This window comes from Pseudoliparis swirei, chromosome 13, assembly GCF_029220125.1.
Source record: "Pseudoliparis swirei isolate HS2019 ecotype Mariana Trench chromosome 13, NWPU_hadal_v1, whole genome shotgun sequence".
In the NCBI taxonomy this organism is placed as follows: domain Eukaryota; kingdom Metazoa; phylum Chordata; class Actinopteri; order Perciformes; family Liparidae; genus Pseudoliparis; species Pseudoliparis swirei.
Window position 1 is genome coordinate 10,632,348 of NC_079400.1, and position 23,063 is coordinate 10,655,410.

The 23,063-nt window shown below is 43.6% G+C and overlaps 1 protein-coding gene across 1 annotated transcript in view; it reads right to left on the reverse strand.

Annotated features, from left to right (window-relative positions):
- myo1d (myosin 1D) overlaps positions 1 to 20,479 on the reverse strand; it is an 83,000-nt gene extending 62,521 nt beyond the window's left edge. The window contains exons 1-5 of the mRNA XM_056430647.1: positions 19,953 to 20,479; positions 3,333 to 3,541; positions 2,366 to 2,459; positions 733 to 898; positions 38 to 91 (exon numbers count right to left, since the gene is read on the reverse strand). Of these exons, the coding sequence (XP_056286622.1) occupies positions 38 to 91; positions 733 to 898; positions 2,366 to 2,459; positions 3,333 to 3,541; positions 19,953 to 20,047 (618 nt within the window). The 5' untranslated portion in view covers positions 20,048 to 20,479. The remainder of the gene's footprint in view (positions 1 to 37; positions 92 to 732; positions 899 to 2,365; positions 2,460 to 3,332; positions 3,542 to 19,952) is intronic.
- Between the last annotated feature and the right edge of the window lie 2,584 nt (positions 20,480 to 23,063).

Consider the following 23,063-nt stretch of genomic DNA (forward strand, 5'->3'; position numbering starts at 1 on the left):
CTAAAACACACACACACACACACACACACACAAATACCTGGTAGTATGAGTGAAAGCTCCGCTCTCCTTCCTGCTGGAAAATAACTCTGGACTGTTGGAGAGAAAGGGAAAGATGGTGTAACATGACTCCATATAATTAGCCTTTTTTTCTTTCTTTTTCCTTTTGTTGTCTATCTATGCATTTTTCATTTTATGTTTATTATTTTGTAAAATGTTAAGAATTATATAGGTAGAGGCTTCGAATAAGCCTAGTTGGCTTTTCCTGCACTGAGATATTTATTAATCTCTGTTGTGATTTTTATTTTGTTTTATTGTTTGAATTGTGCAAAATAAATGAATAAATACACAATTAAATAATTAAATAATTTTAAAAATTAAATAAATAAACATAAGAATCTCCTCAGACCAACAACAAAGTGTGCTTCTATGTTTCTATGATTTTTTTTCAAGGTGTTTGTCTCAATCTGTCAGTGGTAAAAAAAAGAAAACACTTTGAATTGGCCGTGCATGCGGCAGCTGTCTGCAGCGCTCTACGACAAAACTTGACAAAAACATTGAAAAATAAGAGTCCAGGTTGCAAAATGAAGAAGTTACCCTTTAAGACACAAACGGCCGTCGGTAAAATAGTAACCGCACGCCTACCACAAACTTTATTGCACTAAATCCCCCGACTTCGCCGTCGGCAGGTGCGACCACCCTAGGCTCCGCCTCCCTGTGCTCCGCCTCCTTTACCTTCTCCAGCAGGTAGTTGTTGATGTGGCCTCCGATGGGGTCTCCCTTGAAGTCAAAGTTGATGTCCATGTACTTGCCGAAGCGGCTGGAGTTGTCGTTGCGGTTGGTCTTGGCGTTCCCGAAGGCCTCCAGGACGCAGTTGGATTTGAGCAGCATGTTTTTCACCCTGCGGGAAGGCGGGGGCGACATGACAGGTGAAGGGGTTAAAAAGGGGCGCGGTCAATAACTTCTATGTGAAACCATATTTGCATCGTCACCATATTTACTTTATAACACAGGGATATGCAAATGGCGTGTATATAGCTTGTTGTGCTGCCGCCATGTGGCCATTAAGAAGAATGAATGAAGGTTAAATAGCAAGTAACATGGAGAGAATTATTTATAAAAAGCCTGAATATGACTCACTGAACACTCTGTGACCCCCTGATGCATCAACGCATCATTTTAAACTTCTTTTTAAAATCTCATTCTTTGTAAATAAACGTTGCGCAACAAGGCGTCATTTACGTGGCCTGTAATTCACCAATTTTCAGGATTAAAAGGCTAATGATTCAAGCAATATTATCTAATCTCACACAAATTTTGAACAAAGAATAAGACGTAAATATACATTATTATTGTGTGGCAGGTTTTTTTGCATATGAAATAGGGGATTTTTTTTTCACTATCTGGGATATTAAAATTATTAGAAACAACATTAATTTGGACGCATTGCACCAAACCCTGTAGTGCTGCATAATATAGCACAGCGCCTTGATAACAGCATGTTGTTTGCCCCATAAACTGTAATGGCTCTAAAAGTGTATTTTTAATGGGTTTAATGGGGACATTTTTGCCCTGAAGGGTCTGAGTCTCTATTTTTTGGCTACACAGTGTTATAGAAGTTGATCTTCAACTTCCAAAATAAAAAAAACTACTCAAAACAGTCTAAATGATCAAAAAGATAACAACTAAAAAGCCAGAAAATGGACTTTGTGATGGATAACTCTTAAAAAGAGTTCTCCCTCCTCTTCATATCAAAGCAATCCAAAGAAAGAGTTAAAAACCACGATGTGCTCTACTTATTCATGTCACATAGAGACTGACCTTTGACCCCACATGGCAACCTCCACTGGAGGAAATGTACATTCTGCACTCATGCGTCCTCTAAATGCGTATTTATTGAGTGCTGCAGATACATTCTGAACATAGAGAATCTACCGTGTACAAAATGTATTTAAAGATGACCCAAAAACCTTTTCACTGCTCGACTCATCTTCACCTCTGACCTACATTTAGTTTATTTTAAAGCAAAGCTCATCTCGTGCTTCACTCTTTACATCGATTTCAACACCCTTAAACACGACCGTCCTGTTATACTTCTCCTGCGGTGTGGTGGGACACTCCCAGTCCCCTCCCACCCAGTTACCAGAGATATGTTCTAAGGCTTAGTTGAGTATTCATCTGAAATATGACAATGAGTTACTTCTCCCTACACCGTCTCAGATAAGATCAGATAATAACGCTGACCTAGAAAATAATCAAGAATGAGCTGCACATTTCTAAAGGTGTGACTTTAACCTGCAGGGACCCACAGAAGAGCTCCTCCCCCTCTGATACTGTTACATTGTATTCAGGTGGAAAAGTTGCCCACCTTTCTACCTCGGCCCTCTGATTGGGATTGGTGATAGCAGCGATGTATTGCATGATGTACTTGCTGGCTTCGGTCTTTCCTGCTCCACTTTCCCCTGCAAAAAAAAGAAAAAAAAGAAAAAGAAACACAGTTTAAAGAGTAAAAAATAGTACAAAATCCATTCATACATTTTTAATTCAAATTAATTAAATTTAAAGATCAATAGATTTAAATAACCAAACATTCACTTGTAGTTAAAAGGAAATGAGTAAATTATACACACACATTTCAGTATATGTCAACCTCAATTCACATCTGAGGATTTGACGGGCATGTTTTATTTTAGAAATTGAAAAAATACAAAAATCATGGGATTGAAAAATGTCGACCTTATTTAGCATTTTTTGTCAAATAAATAAAACATTTTTTTAATGATTTATGTTATTCTGACATGTTTGATTTCTCTTTACACTTTATACCGTTTCCATAGAGAATATTTATTAGACTGCTTGGGGTTCAGAGGGTTGAGACCCTCAATGGGGGTCCTCTATTTTTATATGATTTTTGACAGGCACAGAATACAGTAAACATGTACTGTAACTGATATCTCCATTGGATTTGGGGTCAGATCAGTTCCCCCTCTCACCACCAGATGGTGCTGTGTCCTCTGCCTGGTTTCCTCCACGCTGCCACACAGCTTGAGATCACATGGAATATTTAGTTTCATGAAAAAATAAGATTGCTGTAGATTGCGTTTATGGTTTATCAACTTGGGAAAAGTTAAATGAATATCTGTTAAGAAGTCTCTCTTCCGTAACACCTTTCGAGGCAGAAACCACCTGAGTTTAAAAGTAAATAAAGCAGTATTAAAGCAATACTTTATACTTTAATAGTAAAAACTCGGATCCCAAGGTATATTGTTCTTGTGCGTAGCACGGGGGAGTAAGACGTCTGTGTGCGGCCGTGCGGGGGGGCTTCCCCTTGTTACCCGAGATGACGATGCACGTGTCTTTGTTCCTCCTCTTCATCGCCTTGTAGGCGGCGTCGGCGATGGCGAACAGGTGGGGCGGCCTCTCGTACAGCTCGCGGCCCTTATATTGCTCCACCACGTCGCGCCCGTAGATGTTCATGGCGCGGTACGGGTTGACGGACACGATCACCTCTCCGATGTACGAGTAGATCCTGCCCTTCTCGAACCTGCAGCGCGCAAACACACACAAACACACACACACACACACACACAGACACACATCAAATATCAGGTGTACTTGTATTTGTATTTCTTCTTAATCATTTATCACCACAGGGACCGATCATTTGAGAATGCATAGTAGTTTGAGCATGCATTTTGTATTTAATTCTTCAATAACTAATTTTAAAAAAAATACATTTAAAAAAAAATTATTAAAATAAATTTGCAATTCATGTAAGAATTATACAAATATGTATTGTGAGGTTCCCGGCACCCTTCATGGTCAAAGTGATGATTAAATACTGATAAACATCCATATTAAAGTCATATCTTGTGTGTATTTGTGTGTGTTCTCTATAACATTGTGACATTTGTATATTTTTATTTGGAGGCTTTAAATAAGCCCCGTGGGTTTTCTGCCTCATTCTGCAGTGTGATATTATGTATTTTTTATTTGTGTGTCTTTATTTTAATTGTGCAAAAGAAACTCAATTAAATTACCTTTATTATGTATTACATTTTTATATTCAGATCTTGATGTTGCCTTAATGACACGAAACATCGGCCATCATAAAAGAGTTTATCAGATATTCACATTGCTGAAATGTAAACAAGCCAGCACACGAAACCCAAGGACATCACGTCACAGTGATGTAACAGTGATGTAACAGTGATCTCACCGTGATGTAACAGTGATCACTCAGGCCCTCCATCATTGGCGATAAGGAGGTCACTCTGTGTGACTCTGATCTCGATCCTCTCCCCGCCACAAGCCTTTATGTTAATGCCATTAAAGCAACGGTTTACCCAGCTCTCCTACCTCCCTTTCCTTCTCTCCGCCCATCTCTCTCTCTTTCTGTCTCTCTTTGTTCATCTCTCCCTCTCTCTCCACTCATCTCTCCACTCATCTGTCCCTCTCTCTTTCTGCCTCTCTCGGTTCATCTCTCCCTCTCTCCACTCATCTGTTCCTCTCTCTCCCTCTTTCTTTCTGCCTCTCCACTCATCTGTTCCTCTCTCTCCCTCTTTCTTTCTGCCTCTCTCCGCTCATCTCTCCCTCTCTTTCCTTCTCTCTGCCTATCCCCTCCCTCTCTCCCGCTCCACTCATCTCTCCCTCTCTCTCTCTCTCTCCACTCACCTCTCTTTCCCTCTCTCTTCCCCCCCCTCCAGCCTGACTTCCTCTCCAAAGAGGACCAGGACTCCGGCGTCTCCCCACAGAAGAATGGCCTCTTTCTTCGTGCGCTGCCTCTCCAACATGGCCGCAGCGTATTATCCAACGATGGCGTGAGGTGATCGTGGGTTTGAAGCATCAACCAGAAGAAATAAATCCATCCCTCACTAGTGTTGCTCAGAGACGCCGTTAGAACCACAAATAAAGCGCAGAAGAAGAGTGATCAACCTGCAGCGTTACTCTCTCTCATCTTATCTGATCCTTTAAAACGTGTTTGAACATCTGACTGCACACTGAATACAATGAAGATACAGAGAAATATTCTTGACATTTGAACCTATTAAAAAAAATAACTGTGCCGCGACATCCCCCTGTGAAATAGGGAGAAGACGCCGCGAGTGATGTGAGGCAACACGGCCACAGGAAGCTGAACCGTGAGGCCGAACTGAGGGCAGAGTGGAACTCGAAAACACTGCACAACCGTTAAAACAATCACATTCATCTGGACATACAAACTAGTCTTACATTATATTAACTTAATGTGTACGTTGAGAACAGACTAAATGAAGCAAACTACCGCGTCGCGTTGACGTCACATGACATGTCATTGTCCTCGTAGAGACAACGATGCGGCCGGTGAGCTCATCTCGTGAACACACTGGATGACGGTGACATGCGATGTTCATGACGGTGCAGCATGATGTCATCGTCACCGCCGGATGTCTTCAGTGACCGTGTTTACATGCATTCGAATAACTGGCTTAGTCGGACTGAAATCGAATTATCCGTTTCATGTAAACACCTTTGTTCGACTGTGTGCGGTCCGACTACGATCCGATTAACACCCCTGGATAACTCGATCCTATCCGGTTGATAATTCGACTATCGCGGCATGTAACGGTGAATTGGATTAGGAACTGGACTTTGCGTCTTTGCGCATGCTCGAGATCCCGCCGCCCTCCTCCCTCCCTCCCATGTCGTGACCCGGAAGTCGAAAGAGACGATAAGTTGTCACTGCCGGGAGCCTGGCCGGCAGAAAACAAACAAACAACGCTTTGGAGAACACAAGAGCCACCACACATTTCTGGACCGAAGAGCAGACAGAATTTATGCTTAACCTTGATCTCTGTTCGCCATCTTTCTCGAAATGTTGATGTTGTCGTTGTTGTTGGTGGTGGTGAAGAGGTCAAGCGGAAATGGCTGTATCACCACGAGTTGTAATGAAAACAGCGCCGCCTATCGTATCGGATATGACATGCTTTCGGCCAATGATTCGAATTACTCACTGCCATGTATATTGGGATAATAGCAGATCCCCCAAAAGATAGCATAGTCCGACTAAAGCAAGATTCGAATTATACCATCATGTAACCGCACTGACTCAAACCCCGAGTGAACTTTGCATCACAGTTAATCTTCGTCTCCCTGGGCGTCCATGTTTGTCTGAAGGTCAAGTGAACTCTACGACCTTGAAGTCTGCATTAGTAGTTGTTACATTGTGATGCCTTATTGGCCAGTACGAACAGGAAGTGATGCGTTATTGGCCAGTACGAACAGGAAGTGATGCCTTATTGGCCAGTACGAACAGGAGGAATAAGAACAGCAAGCAAAACCCGTTTCAACGTTCTATGTTGGCAGCTGACTGTTGTTTTAAGAGAGAAACCGGATGTTCACTGAGAGCGATTGCACCGCTCAAGTCAGTCACGAGTTAGAAGGAATACATGGAAACCAATCAAACATACAACGATCTCTGCAGCAAATTCTCAGGAATAATGAAAAGTCTTCATTATTTGGGAGCTAAAACTTGAAAACTGTCACAGGTCTGCAGGCGCAAATAGTGTCAAAGAATGTATGAAGTGCATGAATTACTTTTACGATGAGGTTAAATATTTTTTTTTAAAGGAAAACCACATTCAAATACAGAAATAAAGATGCAACATATGTCAGTGTTCATACTTCAAATTATAATACAAGCAGCATGGGATGAGCAGGGCCACTTTAATGAGCATCTAAGCTAACATGCTAGCTCTTCCTCCCCACTACAGAAAAAGACCTCCGTTGTGCCCCCCCACCCATCAGTCAGGAGGCTGCTGTGTGCCTGCTCCATTGTTCTGATGTCAATTGGAGGTCTTTGTCTGAGACATCTCTAACACACACACACACACAAACAAACACACAGACACACACACACACACACACACAGACACATAAAGACACATACAGACACAAACACACACAAAGACACACACATACACACACACAAAGACACATACAGACACACACACAGACACACAAACACACACACGTACAGACACATACAGACCCATACAGACACACACAGACACAAACACACACACACAGACACCTACAGACCCATAGACACACACACACACACACACACACATACACACACACACACATGTAGAGAAGCTTCTAGGGGCTCGTGAACAATGGCTTACATGATGGGAGGGTCTTATCTGAAGTCCCAGCTGGGTGTGAGGAGGAGACCTGTCCGTGCAGGTGTTTTACATAAATACAAAGAGTCACCAACAGGAACAAAACATGGGTCACACACTCCTGATAACATTTGTCACAACGGAATTTAATTATTTCACTAATACTGGTCATACTGGTAAAACTGGAGTGATCTGAGGCATTAGGCCACACCGGTAATAGTGAGTATCTGCCAGGAGCACGCAGCGGTGATTTAACAATAAACCGACAGAACAGTTTGCAACAACGTGATAAATCACCTGAAAACTCGTCAGTCACCAACCTGTAGTAATAGTTCCAATGAAATATGAAAATAGATTTAATCCATCTCTTGTTTGAAATAAAATAAAAAAGTATACCTGACTTGCCTCAAATAAAAACCCTCAGTTCATTAACACAAGAACTGTCAGAGCTGTGTTACCATGGCGCCCACACTGTCACTTACTGCACTCACTGAAAAAGTAGTTTTTTTTTAAAGTAAAAAAAAGGTTATTTCAAAGAGAAGCAGGCAGAAGGGTCTAAAATAGTATATAAAAGATAGAAGCTAAAGTGAACCAGTATACCTTCGGTAGCTAGAAGAATCGTAGCGTGATTGGCCCGTCTGTGTTTGAGGGGCGGGACTTAGCGAAGCGTCAATTCAACTAAAGCGTCAAACTCCATTGAGGTGAACTTCGAACATGATCTCACACAAACAACGTGACGTCTCCCAAAAGAGTGAGATGGACTTTCCCAACTCAACCACAGAGACTCAGTGACTGGGAGATTCATATTGCTTGATTCTGTTTGAATGACGACTCGGACAAAATGATGACCTCATTCAAGCCAACGTGGAGGGGATATTTGTATGAATACGGTCATCAGTCGGTCATTGTGGTTTTCTCTTTCCCACCGATAACAAAACATATCATAATAGCGTCAACAAATCTTCTGATCCATCTGTTCCGCTCTCATTTGGGAGGATTTAAATGGACACAGGACAGAGATTAGAAAAGTGGCCATGACAGTCTCCTAAAACTAATACGTGTAGTTACATGGGATCAGAAATGAACACACGCCATCGGTCCGTTTATTCATCGTCACACTGAACTGGGTCATTTGACGCCGAGGTGCAACAACAGAGCTGGTCGGAGCTGCAGCCCTGTGAGCCCTTTCCAAAAGGACGCCTCCCAAGAGCTGCCAGGAAATGAGAGAGGAAGGAGGAAATATCAAACGTGCCACCTTATAGTAAAAGTCTCTTAGTAAGTTTCTTTTCTTGTAATTATTCCATTTATATTATATTAATTTTGTATTTTCTAACATTTTTTTGTGTACAATATGTACAACAGATAGATTTCGTTATGTGTTTTTATTTTCTTCCTCTAATTAACACTCTTTTTTGTGTATATGTGTACAATAAACACATTTATATGTATGTATGCACGTATATACTGTATATACAGTATATATGTTTCTTTTCTCCCTTTAATAATTTAAAAATAATATTTTGTGCATTATTTGTCAAATTATTATTGCTATTATTATTTTGTATCATATGCCTTGTTGGTCTGCTCTGTTTCGTTAAAAAGTTCAACATTAAAGTAAAACATTTAAAAAAGAGAGCTCCGATTGATGAAAGATGACCTCGAGCAGAGGGCAAGTAAAACGTCCCATGGGGCTCGGCTTGCCTGAAGGAGTAAATACATATTAAACACTAATGATATAAGTAAGTAGGCTAATTATATAAGTACGGAGGTATAGGAGTGAGACATCTGGTAAAAGACGACATTTTAATTATCCTGGAAACAGGAGGTTCAGTGCGGTGGGGGTCAGAGGTCAGAGGACGGGGACCACATGAGCTTACAACAACAGATAAAACATGCTTATGAATAAAAGAATAAACAAAGTAAAAGGAGCTCCAACGATGGCCTTCACGCGGCTCTCACACTATATTAATGCTCTGAATGTCGTATAAAGACACACACACACGCACACGCGATGTTGATAAAGAGACTTCAAGGATTTGTCTTACGTGTGTGACCAATGTTTTTTACTCCACCGAGGAGCTGTGTCTGCTTTAAAAATACCAGAGGAACCCTAATGTCTCACAGACACACACACACACACACACGCACACACACACACACACACGTACTCCCTTCAGATGTGAATTACAGAGCAGAGCCAAGCACAACCACTGTCTCCAGTCGTGTTTGGGTGGGTCTTTTTTTATGGTGAACTTTGTGAGGAGCGATTTATGACATGTTCTCACTAAACAATCTCCCCCAAGCAACCCCAAAAATAAAAGCTCCTGAGAAGAATCAAGAGGTAAATGGGAGAATGCCTGCCAGCCCCCCCCCCCCCCCCCTCGAGACACACTGGTGTAATTATGCCATTTTATTTAATTATCTGCCTCTGAAACACACAAATTTGCCGCTCGAGTTAAAAAGGGGCAGATGTGCCGAGCGATTCCAAAAAGTAAAATGAGCCGTCGTAAAAAACCGTTATCAGCCTGTGAGCTTCTGCTCGGGAAAGTTCAAGAGAAAGTTTCTGCCAGACTTCAAGGCAGTTTGTCTGATGGAGGAAACGTTGTTATGCTGCGTTCACGTCGTCATCGTGACACGTGTGTGTGTGTGTGTGTGTGTGCGTCCTTCGGGGTGATTGTTGGATTTATGAAGGGTAGGAAGATAATCTGTGTTTGTTCCACTTTTATCTCAGAGTTGATTTAACATCACTGCTCTTGCTTGGTCTGATAGCAGCTTGACGCTCGGCTTAACCTCACTGGGTAAAGAACAGCTCGGAATGTCAAGGTCACTCTGATCCCGACTACAGCCCGACAGGAGGAAGGAAACCAAGACGAGGTCTCGCCGATTGACGGGTAAACTCTGCTTGTCATGTGACATCCATTCATTGCCCCTTAGTGGCTCGTAAACATCTGGGCTCTCTGCATTAGGGCGGATTTTCCGCTGCTTTTGTAAAGCCGGCTTAGTGCAGCAGCTCCCGTCTGCAGGAGACGCAGCCCGTCAACCCGTCAGCCTCCCTCGGCCACACATCTATCTCCTCCCGGGATCAGGAGGAACAACAGAGGCACACAGCCGGCCTGCACCGAGGACCCATCCACCCGGATGAAGAGTTTCACTCCAGAGATGTTTCCTGATCCAACACAAATATGGATGCACGGTCTTGATTGCATTTCCTATCATCAATACACTTAATGGCTCCCTCTGGTTTGAAGACAACACGTGTGTTCCATGTTCCGGCCCTCTGATGATGCAATATCTGACTGAGCAATATAATGTTATCGCATTAGAACAGAGAGAGAGTGAGAGAGAGAGGCAGGCGTCCCATCTGTCGTCACGACAATGAGCCAGCACATGAGGATGTGCATCATGTGACCCGAACGCAACATCACTGCAACAAGCCAGAGCAGCAACACTATTTCCAGTGCAGTCTTCATCCATCTTTACCTTTAATCTGCAATAGGTTTCTCCACTATTATATTATTATTCGCCTGTATCTTATGCAACGAAAGACAATGATTGTCTCGTGGATGACCAGACGTTGTGCAGATTCAAGTGCAATTTACCAGCTTTTAATGAAACTGTGTCGAGATGAAATCGATCATATTGTTTTACGTTATGTTTTTATTCAAATTATTCATTCAAAGCAACTTGGAAGTGAAACCTCACATGATTTATTATTTCAATTCAGTTTATTTTGTATAGCCCATTCTCACAATTTACAAATTTGTCTCCGAGGGCTTTACAATCTGTAGACATACGACATCCCTGACCTTTGACCTCACATCGGATCCGGAAAAACTCCCAAGAAATAGAAAAAAACCTTTTACAGGGAAAAAAGGGAAGAACCCTTCAGGAGAGCAACAGAGGAGGATCCCTCTCCAGGATGGACAGAAGAATAGATGCCATGTGTACAGAAGGACACATTCAATGAGTAGGACAGAGTGTATGAATAGTTGGTAGTCGGCATCGACCACGATCCAGACCTCCATGATCCATCAGGCAGATATTTAAAGCTGCTACTGGGAACTTCCATGTGGCGCCCCTGTGGACTAAAGTGGTAGTGTACCGGAGAGCTCTCTTTAGAAAACCTCTCATTTCACTGCAGCAGCGTCTGACAGTCTATCCCTTTCAGTCCTGGTTCTGGTTCTCCCGTGCCCCTCTTCCCTCCAGCAATACCTCCTGGGTCTCCAGCAGCATGGTGTCGGCTCCCAGAGGAGGAGGAGGAAGAGAAGGAGGAGGAGATACTGCTGGAGATCCAGCAGAGACCAGTCCACTGTGGACAGATCCAGATCCGGCTTCACCTGCAGTCGGCGCTCCGGAGGGAGGAGTAGAGCTCTGCTTCTCCTCTTCCTCCTTCTCCCCCTCCTCCTCTAGCAGCAGCAGAATGAGGAGCATTAAGAATAACTCTCTAGAACCCGACCCTGTTCTCTCTGGTGGTCTTGTTTAAATCCCTGGAGTAAATCTATGTGCACCGATGCAAACATCTCTTTAAAACTTCCGGGAACCTTCTGTTGTGATTCTGGGCAACGCCACATGCTCGTTTCCTGAATGTCGGCCAGCGCCGGCACGGGTTCCTCCCGTTCACGTCGGGGCGCTACAGGATGTCTCATGAGGCCGGCAGGTCCGGATACTTATGGGAAATGGGAGCCATGTGTAAACAGATCAGGTGACACACACACACACACACACACACACACACACACACACACACACACACACACACACACACACACACACACACACACACACACACACACACACACACACACACACACACACACACACACACACACACACACACACACACACACACACACACACACACACACACACACACAAAATCTGATTAAATTCCCAAAGTGGAATAAAAGAGCTTTCTGGTAAAATAAGGGGGGGGGGGAGGGTGAACCTGTTTACGGTGTAACACACAACTGATGTGACTGTCAGTGACCTCGGCAATGAAAAGGGATGACTGGATTGATTTTGAGGGGAAGAGAGAGAGGAAAATAGAACGTAAACCTATCCACAAGAAGCAGACATTGCTCAACACGCTATTCCAGGGTTAGGAGACTTCTATTGGGGTAAAAGAAGGACACACAAACATACAGATGGACCAAGAACAACAGCACAGAGCTATAAAGTGTTTATTTACACTACAGAGAAAATACTTTTAAAGACAGTGGTGAAAGTATCACTCCATGACAAGGACACGTCCTGCGTTTAAATGTCTACTCAAAATATACGTAAAGTATTAAAGGTTTTCGGCCCCTGACATAAATGATCATATATTACATTGGAGACTTGGAGGCGGAGCTTGTTTTACCCACTTGATAGAGTTTAGTCCAGCGGTTCTCAAGCTAGGGGTCGGGCCCCTCTAAAAGGGTCTCCCTGAGGGGTCAGGGAGACGATGAGTGGAAACACGACACACTTTAAATGTTTTGTGAGGATCGACCTCTCATTCACGTGTATGACTATTATTATTATTATGTGTATTAACTTATGACAATTAAGTACTTCAAGATGAGCGGATACCAGTTTCGTTGACGCCTCCGGCCTAAAAGGCTGTATTTTATTCTCGCTCCCCGATCCCAACATCCTGCCCGCTCGCTGCTGCACATGTGCAGACCAGTGCTACACACCTGTGGTTACACACCTGTGGTTACACACTCCCGTGCACGCTATGATGGTACATTGTAAAAGAATCTCTGGCAGGAGGAGCGCTAGGTAACTTCAGCCGTTGGCAGCCGGTCCCGGTTAACAGTAACGGAGGTTACGTTGAGTTACACGATGGTGCGTTCAAGCTCTCTTCAGTTAAAACGAGCATTGGGCTGAGGTTACTTAAAACTTCAACATGAAATGTGAAATGTAGTAGTTGGCCAGAAACTTGAATAAATACAGTTGTTTTCACAGGAGGGAATTATGTTTTTTGTAAAGTAAAATGTTAATTTGAGAGCTAGTAGCCGTGGCTCGGGATAATTATAGTGCAGTAAAAAGTGCAATATCTCCCTCTAAGATGTGAAGTACAAAGACGCTTTAAATGGATTTACTCAAGTAAGGTACAGGTACCTCAATAGTGTGAATGTACTTAAGAGTGAACTCAACTGTCTGAGAGTATTAAAGGTAAAGAAGTATTGGATGGAGTCAGTATCAGCTCAGTGTGTGTGTGTGTGTGTGTGTGTGTGTGTGTGTATTTAGTGAAGCGAGGCGCTGGCTGTGAAAGTGAGTACGCTGTTCCACCCCCACCTCGGGGCTCAGCTCCAACAGGTGGATAAGAGAACAAAGCAACAATGAAGGAAGCAGGAGGATGACATCACAGCTGCCTAGGACACACAAACATACACAAAGACAAACACCCGTACACTCACGCTCTCTCACACACACACACACACACACACACACACGCCATTGTTACATGCATCGTTAGGGATTGGTGACATGCGACCTGATTCCTGAAAAACTTGGAGCGCTCTGCTTCAGTGAATGAGGCTCAGATAAGAGTCGCATGAATGCATCATGTCTTGTGTGTGTGTGTGTGTGTGATGTGTGTGTTTCTGGGAAGTTGTATCTAGGGGTTTTGTTGCAGACTGATGATGCGGTTGCTTGTTGTCTCATGAGCCAGGCAGCATTAATGTGATGCCCTACAGCAATAAATCCTCCAGTAAGACAACAACAACAACAACAACAACCCAGAAGATTAGTCTTCATTTTAAATACCACGGTATCTAGGAAATATCAGAGAATACCAGAATATGAATAGAATATTAGGGGGAACGGGTATTAGGTTAAAAATCATAATTACAGATTGCAACGAAAGACCAGAACTTATATTTTTCTAAAAATATTTACCCAGTGATATTTTTGATCGATGATGAAGAGTAAACATGCTCTTATACGGGCACATTTGGGCCAGAAATATTGAGGTTTGATAACTCGTCTCATAAAGCCACACATTACATTCTCAGTGGAGCAGAAAATATCTGTAATAAAACATATTTAAGAGGAATAAAGACAAGACAACGGAAAGAAACGATGACGCGGAGGCAGGAGAAACAGAACTCGGGCTCCCGGCCCGCCGGCCCACTCGGGCATGGAGTCCACAAACGAGACGTCTCTCTGTGAGCTGCTCGACTTGTTTTAGGGGGAATAAAGCTCCACGAGCCTGTTTATGTAAGGACGGTAATGTGTTTCACATTACAGACGCTTGTGTGGAAATTCTTGTGGTGAGACTGGACTTTTCACTGGCGGATTGGCGCTACGAGTCTCTCTCTCTCTCTCTCTCTTTCAGGGAAACTCTTTTTTTTGGAGCTTCATGATTAGCACAAAATCTCCCGGGAGAGTCTGAGGAACTGAAGCAACACTGCTAAGACGTATTAGTTTAACAACCTTGTCATCTCCCTCAGATCCCGGTCCTCCCCTGTGAAGCTCAAAACCCGCCGGCGGGATCGAAAAAGCATGTTTTTCATTGGACGATCGGCGAAACCTACCTGAACACAGCTAGAAGCTGTAAAAAACGACCAAATAAATGTTTTAAAGACCCTTTATTCTTTGAGTCTCAATTCAAATGTCACCTCAAAATAAACTGTTCGCTCAACCGGATCCTGAAAAATACATCTAATTCTACGCTATTTGGCGCAACTGGGAGGTGCATTGAGGAGAGGACAGGAGGGACTGTAAGTATACAAATATATATATAAACAAAATTCAGAGGGTTTTAAATGCCTGTAATTGACTGCCTACTGGTCAAGAGAGCAGGGAGCCAATGGGTGACCTCCGTCCATCTGAGCATTCATCTGTAAATATTTCCCTTCCAGTCACTGGCCACCGCTAATAAGCAGGTTGGGATTAAATATCCTTCTAGGCATTTGCTGCAGAGTATCACACATTTCCAACTCCGCTACAGGGTGAGGACGTCCGCCATGGAACTGTGTGTTCTGCACGTGGACTTTGGTTTTTATTGCCGAGGATGGAATGAACAAAGAAATGAAAGAGAGCAAACATGTCCTTGTTTAACCTAAAGTTATATGGCGGTCGGCTCGCTCTCGTTTGTTGAAGCAGGGAGGCGTAGTCAGAAATGACCGTTTTTCACAATTATTTTCTTAATTAATTGTGTGGTTTCCTTTTTTTCGCACTATAAATCCAATAAGCAGCATCAATAAGAGTGCTAGTATCGATACAATCCTAACGATGCCCATCCCTACACGAGGAAACAAACATTTCAGTATCACCTGTGCCTTCACTGACTTATTCACAGAGCCGTATCTCACAGGAGGAAGTACAAAGTCTGACCTTTGACCCAGAGTTTCTCTCCCGTGCAATCCCTGCTCTACCTGAGCCACGTGGGTACTTTGACCCCTGCCATTGTTCTTTGGGAGAAAGAGTCGGGTTGGCCCTTTCTGCAGCGCACCTCCTCTGCTCTGCTCAAGCGGTTAAAACAGGAGCACCATTGTTCCCTGAAGGGGCCGCCGAGAATACTTTGCCTGTAATTTCCCGATCAAATCCAGGAAATGCCAAGAAAAGAGCGACAACTTTCACTTCCGAGCGATTCGATTGGGAGCTTCCTGCAGAGCATGCACCGATGTGCTCCCTTGGCATCGTATCCCGACACTCGGGTCTCTCAAATACACGAGCGCGTCTACTCGTGCACATGGGATTCCCAACTGGGCAATGAAGAGGAGGAGCAGGAAGCAATGAAATGTGAGGAGCAAGGGCGAAGGGGAAATGCCAGCTTTGCTTCCTCGCCGGGCCTGCTCCGTATTATATTGGAGACATCCTGTTCAAGGTCCTCTTTAACTCCCCCCCCCATGGATGGGTTCAAAGGTCAAACCACTCGGAGCGGTTCATACAGTCCAACAAACCGGCGCTTTCATATTTACATTTATTCAGGGGTATTACGTCAAACATTATCATGTTTTTTCGCCCGATGGAAACACCGGAGGAGGGTTCAGCCCGAGCTCAAATTCTTGTCCTCCAGTTTAACACGTTTGCAGCAGCCGGGGGGGGGGGGGGGGGCACAGTCTGCATACCACATCTGGGCGACGCAGCGTAGTCTGGGGCACAAATAGTTGTGCTCCCAATTGTGTTTTGCAACGGGATTTAAAACCCACCCGTCATGCACTCCCACATGACTAAAACAAACAAACATCCCGTCCTGTGAAGCTCAGGCGCTGGTCCACTTCCTTCATCTGCACAGAAAAAGAGAAATGCTTTGTCGTTGTTGTTCTTGTTGTGGTTTTTTTATCTGGAATATCAGACATCCATTTGAAAGAAGAAATGAAGAACTCATTCTGTAATTATTTGGGGAAAAGCATGGCAGGAATGCTGCTTTTTCTCCTGGATTCCAAGGGACGGACGAGGCGCTGCCTTATAAAGCCGCTGAGACGCTCACTGGGGCATCAGACCGGCGGTCCACGCAGAGCCGGAGACGTTCTTTCATCCGTAGTCATCTTCAGTCAGACGGAGGTGGAGACTGAAGCTCAGCCGTCCTGCTGGAGAGCTTGTGATTTGCAGCTGTTGATGCTACGATACATATTTAGATTTATCGTGGATTGCAATAAAAACACTCACAGTAGTAACTTTCAAAAGGAAATCTTCTCGGCTCACTATTTTGGTAGAGAAGTGAAAAGAATAGACCCTGATGTATGTTTTTATGTACAGGAAATAAATATGAAAGACCAGACTCCCCGAATCGTTATGACTTAGGATATTTAGTATATACAAATATTTGTTTCAGAATATGAGGGAAAGGGATTGCCAGCATGTTTCAGAGTTTAAAAAAAACATTTTGATGGTGAATTGCGTTTATTTGGGCCAAAGAAATGTTCATATCGTCTGACTGCCATGGAGCAGCTTCGTCTGGCTTGTAGCATCTCAGTGGTCATTCATTAAAAATCGACCTAAAGCATCGGAGCACTCGCACGTGAAGCGTGTGTTTTCGATACCATCGTTCCCTTCAGTGTGTGACATATCACCATGTCGTCATATCATATCTGCTGACTGACTGGATTCAGCTAAAATTACCAAAATTTGCTGCAGGAATTTGGCTTGAAATGTGATCCTTCCAGACGTCTCGAGAAGAAAGAGACTGGGACTTCTGCTGGGCTCTATTTCGGGGCTGGGAGGCTCTCGGAGGTCGGCCCCGCAGTTCAAACCTCAAAAGCAAAAGTAAATGTCAGAGAGAGAGAGAGAGAAAAAGAGAGAGAGACCACAACTCAACGTGGCACAAGTCTTTCCTTCACGAGGCCTGCAGTGACGAGGCCTTGTGCTCCGTTTGCTCTTCCAGAACTTGTGAATAAAACTCAACAGCGTTGAAGAAGTATTTTTAGAGCCGAGCTTTCAGTGTGCAGACTGACTTTTTTCTTCTTCTTCTTTTCCTTCCCACCAGGCTCATTTCCCACCATGCATGGTGGGAAATGAGAGAGATGTGCAGACGAGCTCCGGCCCTGCGTGGTTTGAGATGACTGTTCCAGGACCAATGGAGACCATTAGATGCCTCTGGCTCCCTCCTCAAAGTGGTCCACTCCCACGGCAAAGCACACGCCCTTGGACTGGAGGGGGAAAGGGAGCAGACCCGGTCGGTCACACCCTCCACAAACAACACTCTGCACACGCCACCTCCGGGACCGTCTGGGTGGAGGGAAAACAAACAGGGAGAAGGAGGGCGGCTGCCGTCTGGCTGCTCTCAGGCCTCCATGCCGGAGCTTCTGGCCACCGAGAGGTCCGGCTGCACAGCAGAGATGGACGTAACCTCTCGGACACATGAGCACTTGACCGTCTTCTCTGGAGACTTATGTTCAGCTTCTGGAGAGCATTGATTCTTTTCATTATTGATTCATCTGCTGATGATTGTCTTCAATTATTCGATTCATCGTTTGGTCGAAAAAACATCATAAAAATTCGAGGAATTGCTTTAAACTATTTAATCTCTAAAACACGGTGATATTAAAGCTTCTGTATTGTAATCAAAGGGTCAAGCAGCATTTTTTCCCATTTAGAAAGATGAAAAAAAATCACACGTTTTGCATCTTTAGACTCTTATTGATCGTGAAATACAGAAGAAGACCAAATAGTTAGAATTCAAACAGCTTCTATTCGTTGAATATAGTTTCCTGTATTAAAGGAACATCTCCTCTGACACACCTCAGGACAGATTTACCATTTTAAACTGAATGTCCACACAGGCTGCCTCTTAGCCAAATGTTCCACATCCCCGAGCATGAATTAAAACCTCAAACTGTTTGTTTTCATGTCAAAAGAAGAAGAAGAAAACACCCGAAACACAAACATGTGGGTGTGGAGGACGCTCCCTGTTAATGTAAAGCGAGTCCTGCAGCTCTCTCTGCTTGGCCATAGAAGGTGAAATCAGGCGTGCTTCAAACCCTCCAAATATTTACCCCACAGGTCAGCGCCGCGTCTGGAAGACTGTCAAGAGCTCTGCACTTCAACCGAGTGAGAAGAGAAGAACCTTTTATCAACGGTGCCACAGTGCGGCTGCAGGACACCGCCAACGCAGAGAAACGACAGCGATCCAACAAAACAGGACGGCGTGCCCGGTCAGGTGATCAGGCCTCCACGTGAATACAGTGTGTATGCACAGATCTGAGAGTCTCTGCAAGGGCACCTCTTTTATTTATTGGATCTAATTCATTCTGCATGAAAAATAATAAAAAAATAAGAATAATCAACAACAAAATCGACAGATTAGTCAACTAATCGTCAAAAATTGTACAGAACATGAGTATTGTACAGTACTATTGAATAGTACATGAGTATTGTACAGTACTATTGAATAGTACATGAGTATTGTACAGTACTCATACAGGAAGTCATCATGACGTGAACTCTCTCCCTATGAAACATTAATCTAACTAATATCACTCCTTCATTAACGGGATCTCCGAGGAAAAGAGCTGTAACATAAGTTAACCTGAGCTGGAGCAGCTTCAAGATTTTGGATGTGTGTGAAACTTGTCCTTCACTGCACCACAAGGTCCACACACACACACACACACACACACACACACACACACACACACACACACACACACACACACACACACACACACACACACACACACACACACACACACACACACACACACACACACACACACACACACACACACACACACACACACACCTGTTGTGTTTATTTATTACAGAAGCCAGAGGTGAGGATAGACCCCCATGCTCTGTTCATTCACAGAAAACAAACACACCAAGCCACTGACAACACAGATGATAGAAACCGTCTGCCCGTGCGTGCGTGTGTGTGTGTGTGTGAGTGTGCGTGCGTGCGTGCGTGCGTGCGTGCGTGTGTGTGTGTGTCAGCCTGTTTCCAAACACGATTACCGGTTGGATCGAAAGCAGCGGATGAATGCAGTGGCATCGCTCCAGCAGCTGTTCTACAGGGCGGTGGTTGCAGGTGTATGCCAATAGGAGCAACGACAACAACAATAACAACAATAACAACAACAAAACACGTCACGCCGAGTCGCTCGTCAGGTTGAGCTCATTGTGCGTCGACCGATGTCGGAACCACGCGAGTGGAAACCCTCGCGCAGCACCTGTTGTCGACGCGACAGAGGACAAGAGGACACGTCTCCGGACAAAGTCATGCGAGAAAGACATACAGTTTCAACTCAGACCCGAATGTGTGTGTGCGTGTGTGTGTTTGTGCGCATGTGTGTGCGCGCGCGTGTGTGTTTTCTCTCCGGAGCATGCGTGGAACTTTCCAAAAAAAGGTGAATGCCCGCTTACCTGAGTTTTAGGTTCGTCATGAACTCCTCCGTAGACACGTTGTCCAGAAGCACGAAATCCGCTTTCCCATACTCCAGGCTCTCATGCTCTGCCATGCCGATACCTTTTGTTGTTGTTGTTGTTGTTGTTGATGTTTTTTGGTTGTTTTTCAGCTCGTGGAAAAAAAGTTTCAACAAGTTGCTTCAAAGTGCCGACAAAAGCTGCGCATTGGCGGGCTCCCCTGAACGCCTCCTCTCCTCAGTGGACGGACGCGTGGTCTCTGCACGTTTTCTTTAAATTCTTCTTCAACGTGTAATTAACTCATGTTTGATAACACTCGAAAAAACGTCTCTTTTTACATTTATATATAATATATATAAATACACTGTGGCTTTAAATAGTGAAACAATTCGTTTCCCCGGACAACTCCGCCTTTCCTCTTTGAAGTAGTGAAATATCCCAAAATATCCTCATGTCAAAGTTTCCTCTGTGCGCAAAAAAAGAAGAAGAAGAAGCTTCCCGTTACATGGTGCGCGAGCTCCGTCCGTTTTCCTGGAGTTTCTCTCATGTCGTCGTCCCCTCCGACCGACACATCCACCAATCGGATTGAAGCCGCCTCTTCTTAACCCCGCCCTCACCTCACACGCACACGCACACGCGCCCTGCGGTGGCGAGAGGTGCTGGTTGGACTGGTCCAATATTTCCGCAGACCACAGCTCCTGATACATATCTCAGCGATGACTAAGTCTAAGTTGTAGAACAGTGGCAGAGTGACGTCATGACCTGCTCGGGGCTTCTCTGCTACCTTAAAAGGAAAAGTGACAGCTCATCATAAATCATTCTCAATGTGACGAGAACGAGCTTCGTGTGGACTGACTTTGACCTGTTATCGATCACCTATCGGGTCGGCTCCCTTTGATCTGTGGGGACGCCGCGCGAGGCCTCCTGAACACCAACACACACACCGCCACCAGTTTACCACCAGCCTTATTACACTAGTGTTAGTTCGCCACCTAGTGGTCAATACTGGAAAGTACCTGAGATAGATAAATAGATAGATAGATAGATGGATATATATATATTAGGGCTGTGAAACGATTAAAATTTTTAATCGGGTTAATCACAGGTTTTTGTGGATTAATCATGATTAATCACATATTACCGATATTCTCGGTATATTTTGTGAGAACATAGAGATTTATGACAAAAGACGGATATATACATTTATACATTCTTCTATACAATGGTGCTGCAACTCAGCAGTTATTTAGCAGTTTTCTTCCATATGGAACATTAATACATCTTCATCCTAAACAGAATGTTTAACCCTCCTGTTACCTTTCGGGTCAATTTGACCCCATTCAATGTTTAATGTCGGTGTTCTTTGGGGTCAATTTGACCCCAGGCTGTTTTTCACTGTGTCAAACATATCAGAAATATCAACTTTTTTATTTATTTAAAGGGCTATTTAGGTAGTCAACAAACAAACATAAAGTACCTCACACTTAAACTTGGGAAACAATATTAATTCTAATAATTTTCTGGAGGTTTTAATTGCTGGGGTCAAATTGACCCCGAGGGTAAAATATGTTAGTAAATGTAAAGGTAACAGGGTTAGGGTTAAACAGAGCATTTTTCTCTTGTTTGTCAACCATTAACTCCACCATGATACAATCTAAAGGTGGACAGATTGACAAGTGACTTTTTTTTGCTCGGTCCCGATGCGCGCGCACGGAGCTCTGTGTCGCGCCAGACGGAGATCGATAAGTGTTAACGCAACGCGAAGAGACAGAAATGACATGCTGCTGTGGAGATACGATCAACAACAGACGTTTAGTTTAATAAAAGAACAAAGACGTGCTATAGAGAACATGTCAGGGGGCGGGCCAATCTCTTTAATGTCATGCGATCTACCGACACTACGCCGCGATCGACGTGTTGAGACCCTGATCTACAGGAAGTAAAAGTCGTAACAAGGTTTCCGGAGGTGAACCTGCGGAAGGATCATTACCGATGAACAGACCGTCTGCATGAGAGCGGACAGAGTTCAGATTGAAGTGGTGTATTGGAAGCTCATTTTGCAAGTGACTTTTTTTTCGTCCCAACGACCAACAACAGACGGATTGGAAGCTCATTCTGCGCATGCGTTAAATGCGTTAAAAAAAAAAAACTAGTTAAACCTGTAATTGGATTAACTGAGTTAACGCGTTATTTTTCACAGCACTAATATATATATATATATATATGGATAGATAGATAGATGTAGATATGTATATATATGTATATATATATATTTACATATATATACATATATATATGTATATATATATAGATGGATATATGGATATATAGATAGATGGATGGATAGATAGATGGATATATATAATATATATGGAGAGATAGATAGATGGATGGATATATATGGATATACAGTATATAGATGGATAGAAAGATAGATAGATTGTTTTAATTGTAAGAAAAATGTTTGACTTATCAATATATTATGAAATATGGTCCCCTTAAACTAGACAAGATCAATATTAATATAATCTCGGCCTCATTGACCTTTTGACCTGGATGATGAGGATTAGAGGGCACAGCGGTTCCTCCTCCAGAGTCTTCTTCAGTTCCTCCGGCCTGCGGGTGACGAAGCCCTCCTTCCAAAAAGAAAGACTCACACTTGTCCTCATCACAGTAAAGTTAATACATAAATAACAATCTGGTCATCATTTCAAGCTCATATTTAGCTCTTCCTCCCAGCTGCAGGATTCATTCACACAGAAGATGAAGAATCATTCTCTTATGTAAGGAGTCTGTTTTCTTCTGCCGGCTTCACTGCGTCGGCGGTTGAATACAGATGTGCTCCTGGAGACGGGCGGAGGCTTCACCTGCAGGTGAGTCGTTCCTTTGTTCCCACTGAGGCTCTCCGTCTTCTGCAGAGCAGCAGCGTGATAACTTTTATTTATTTCTTTTACAGCTTAGTTTCAAAATGCTGCAGATTCTTGCAGATGTACACTATCGTTCAAAAGTTTGGGGTCATCCAGACAATTTCGTGTCTTCCATGAAAACTCACTTTTATTTATCAAATGAATTGAAAATTGAATAGAACATATAGTCAAGACATTGACAAGG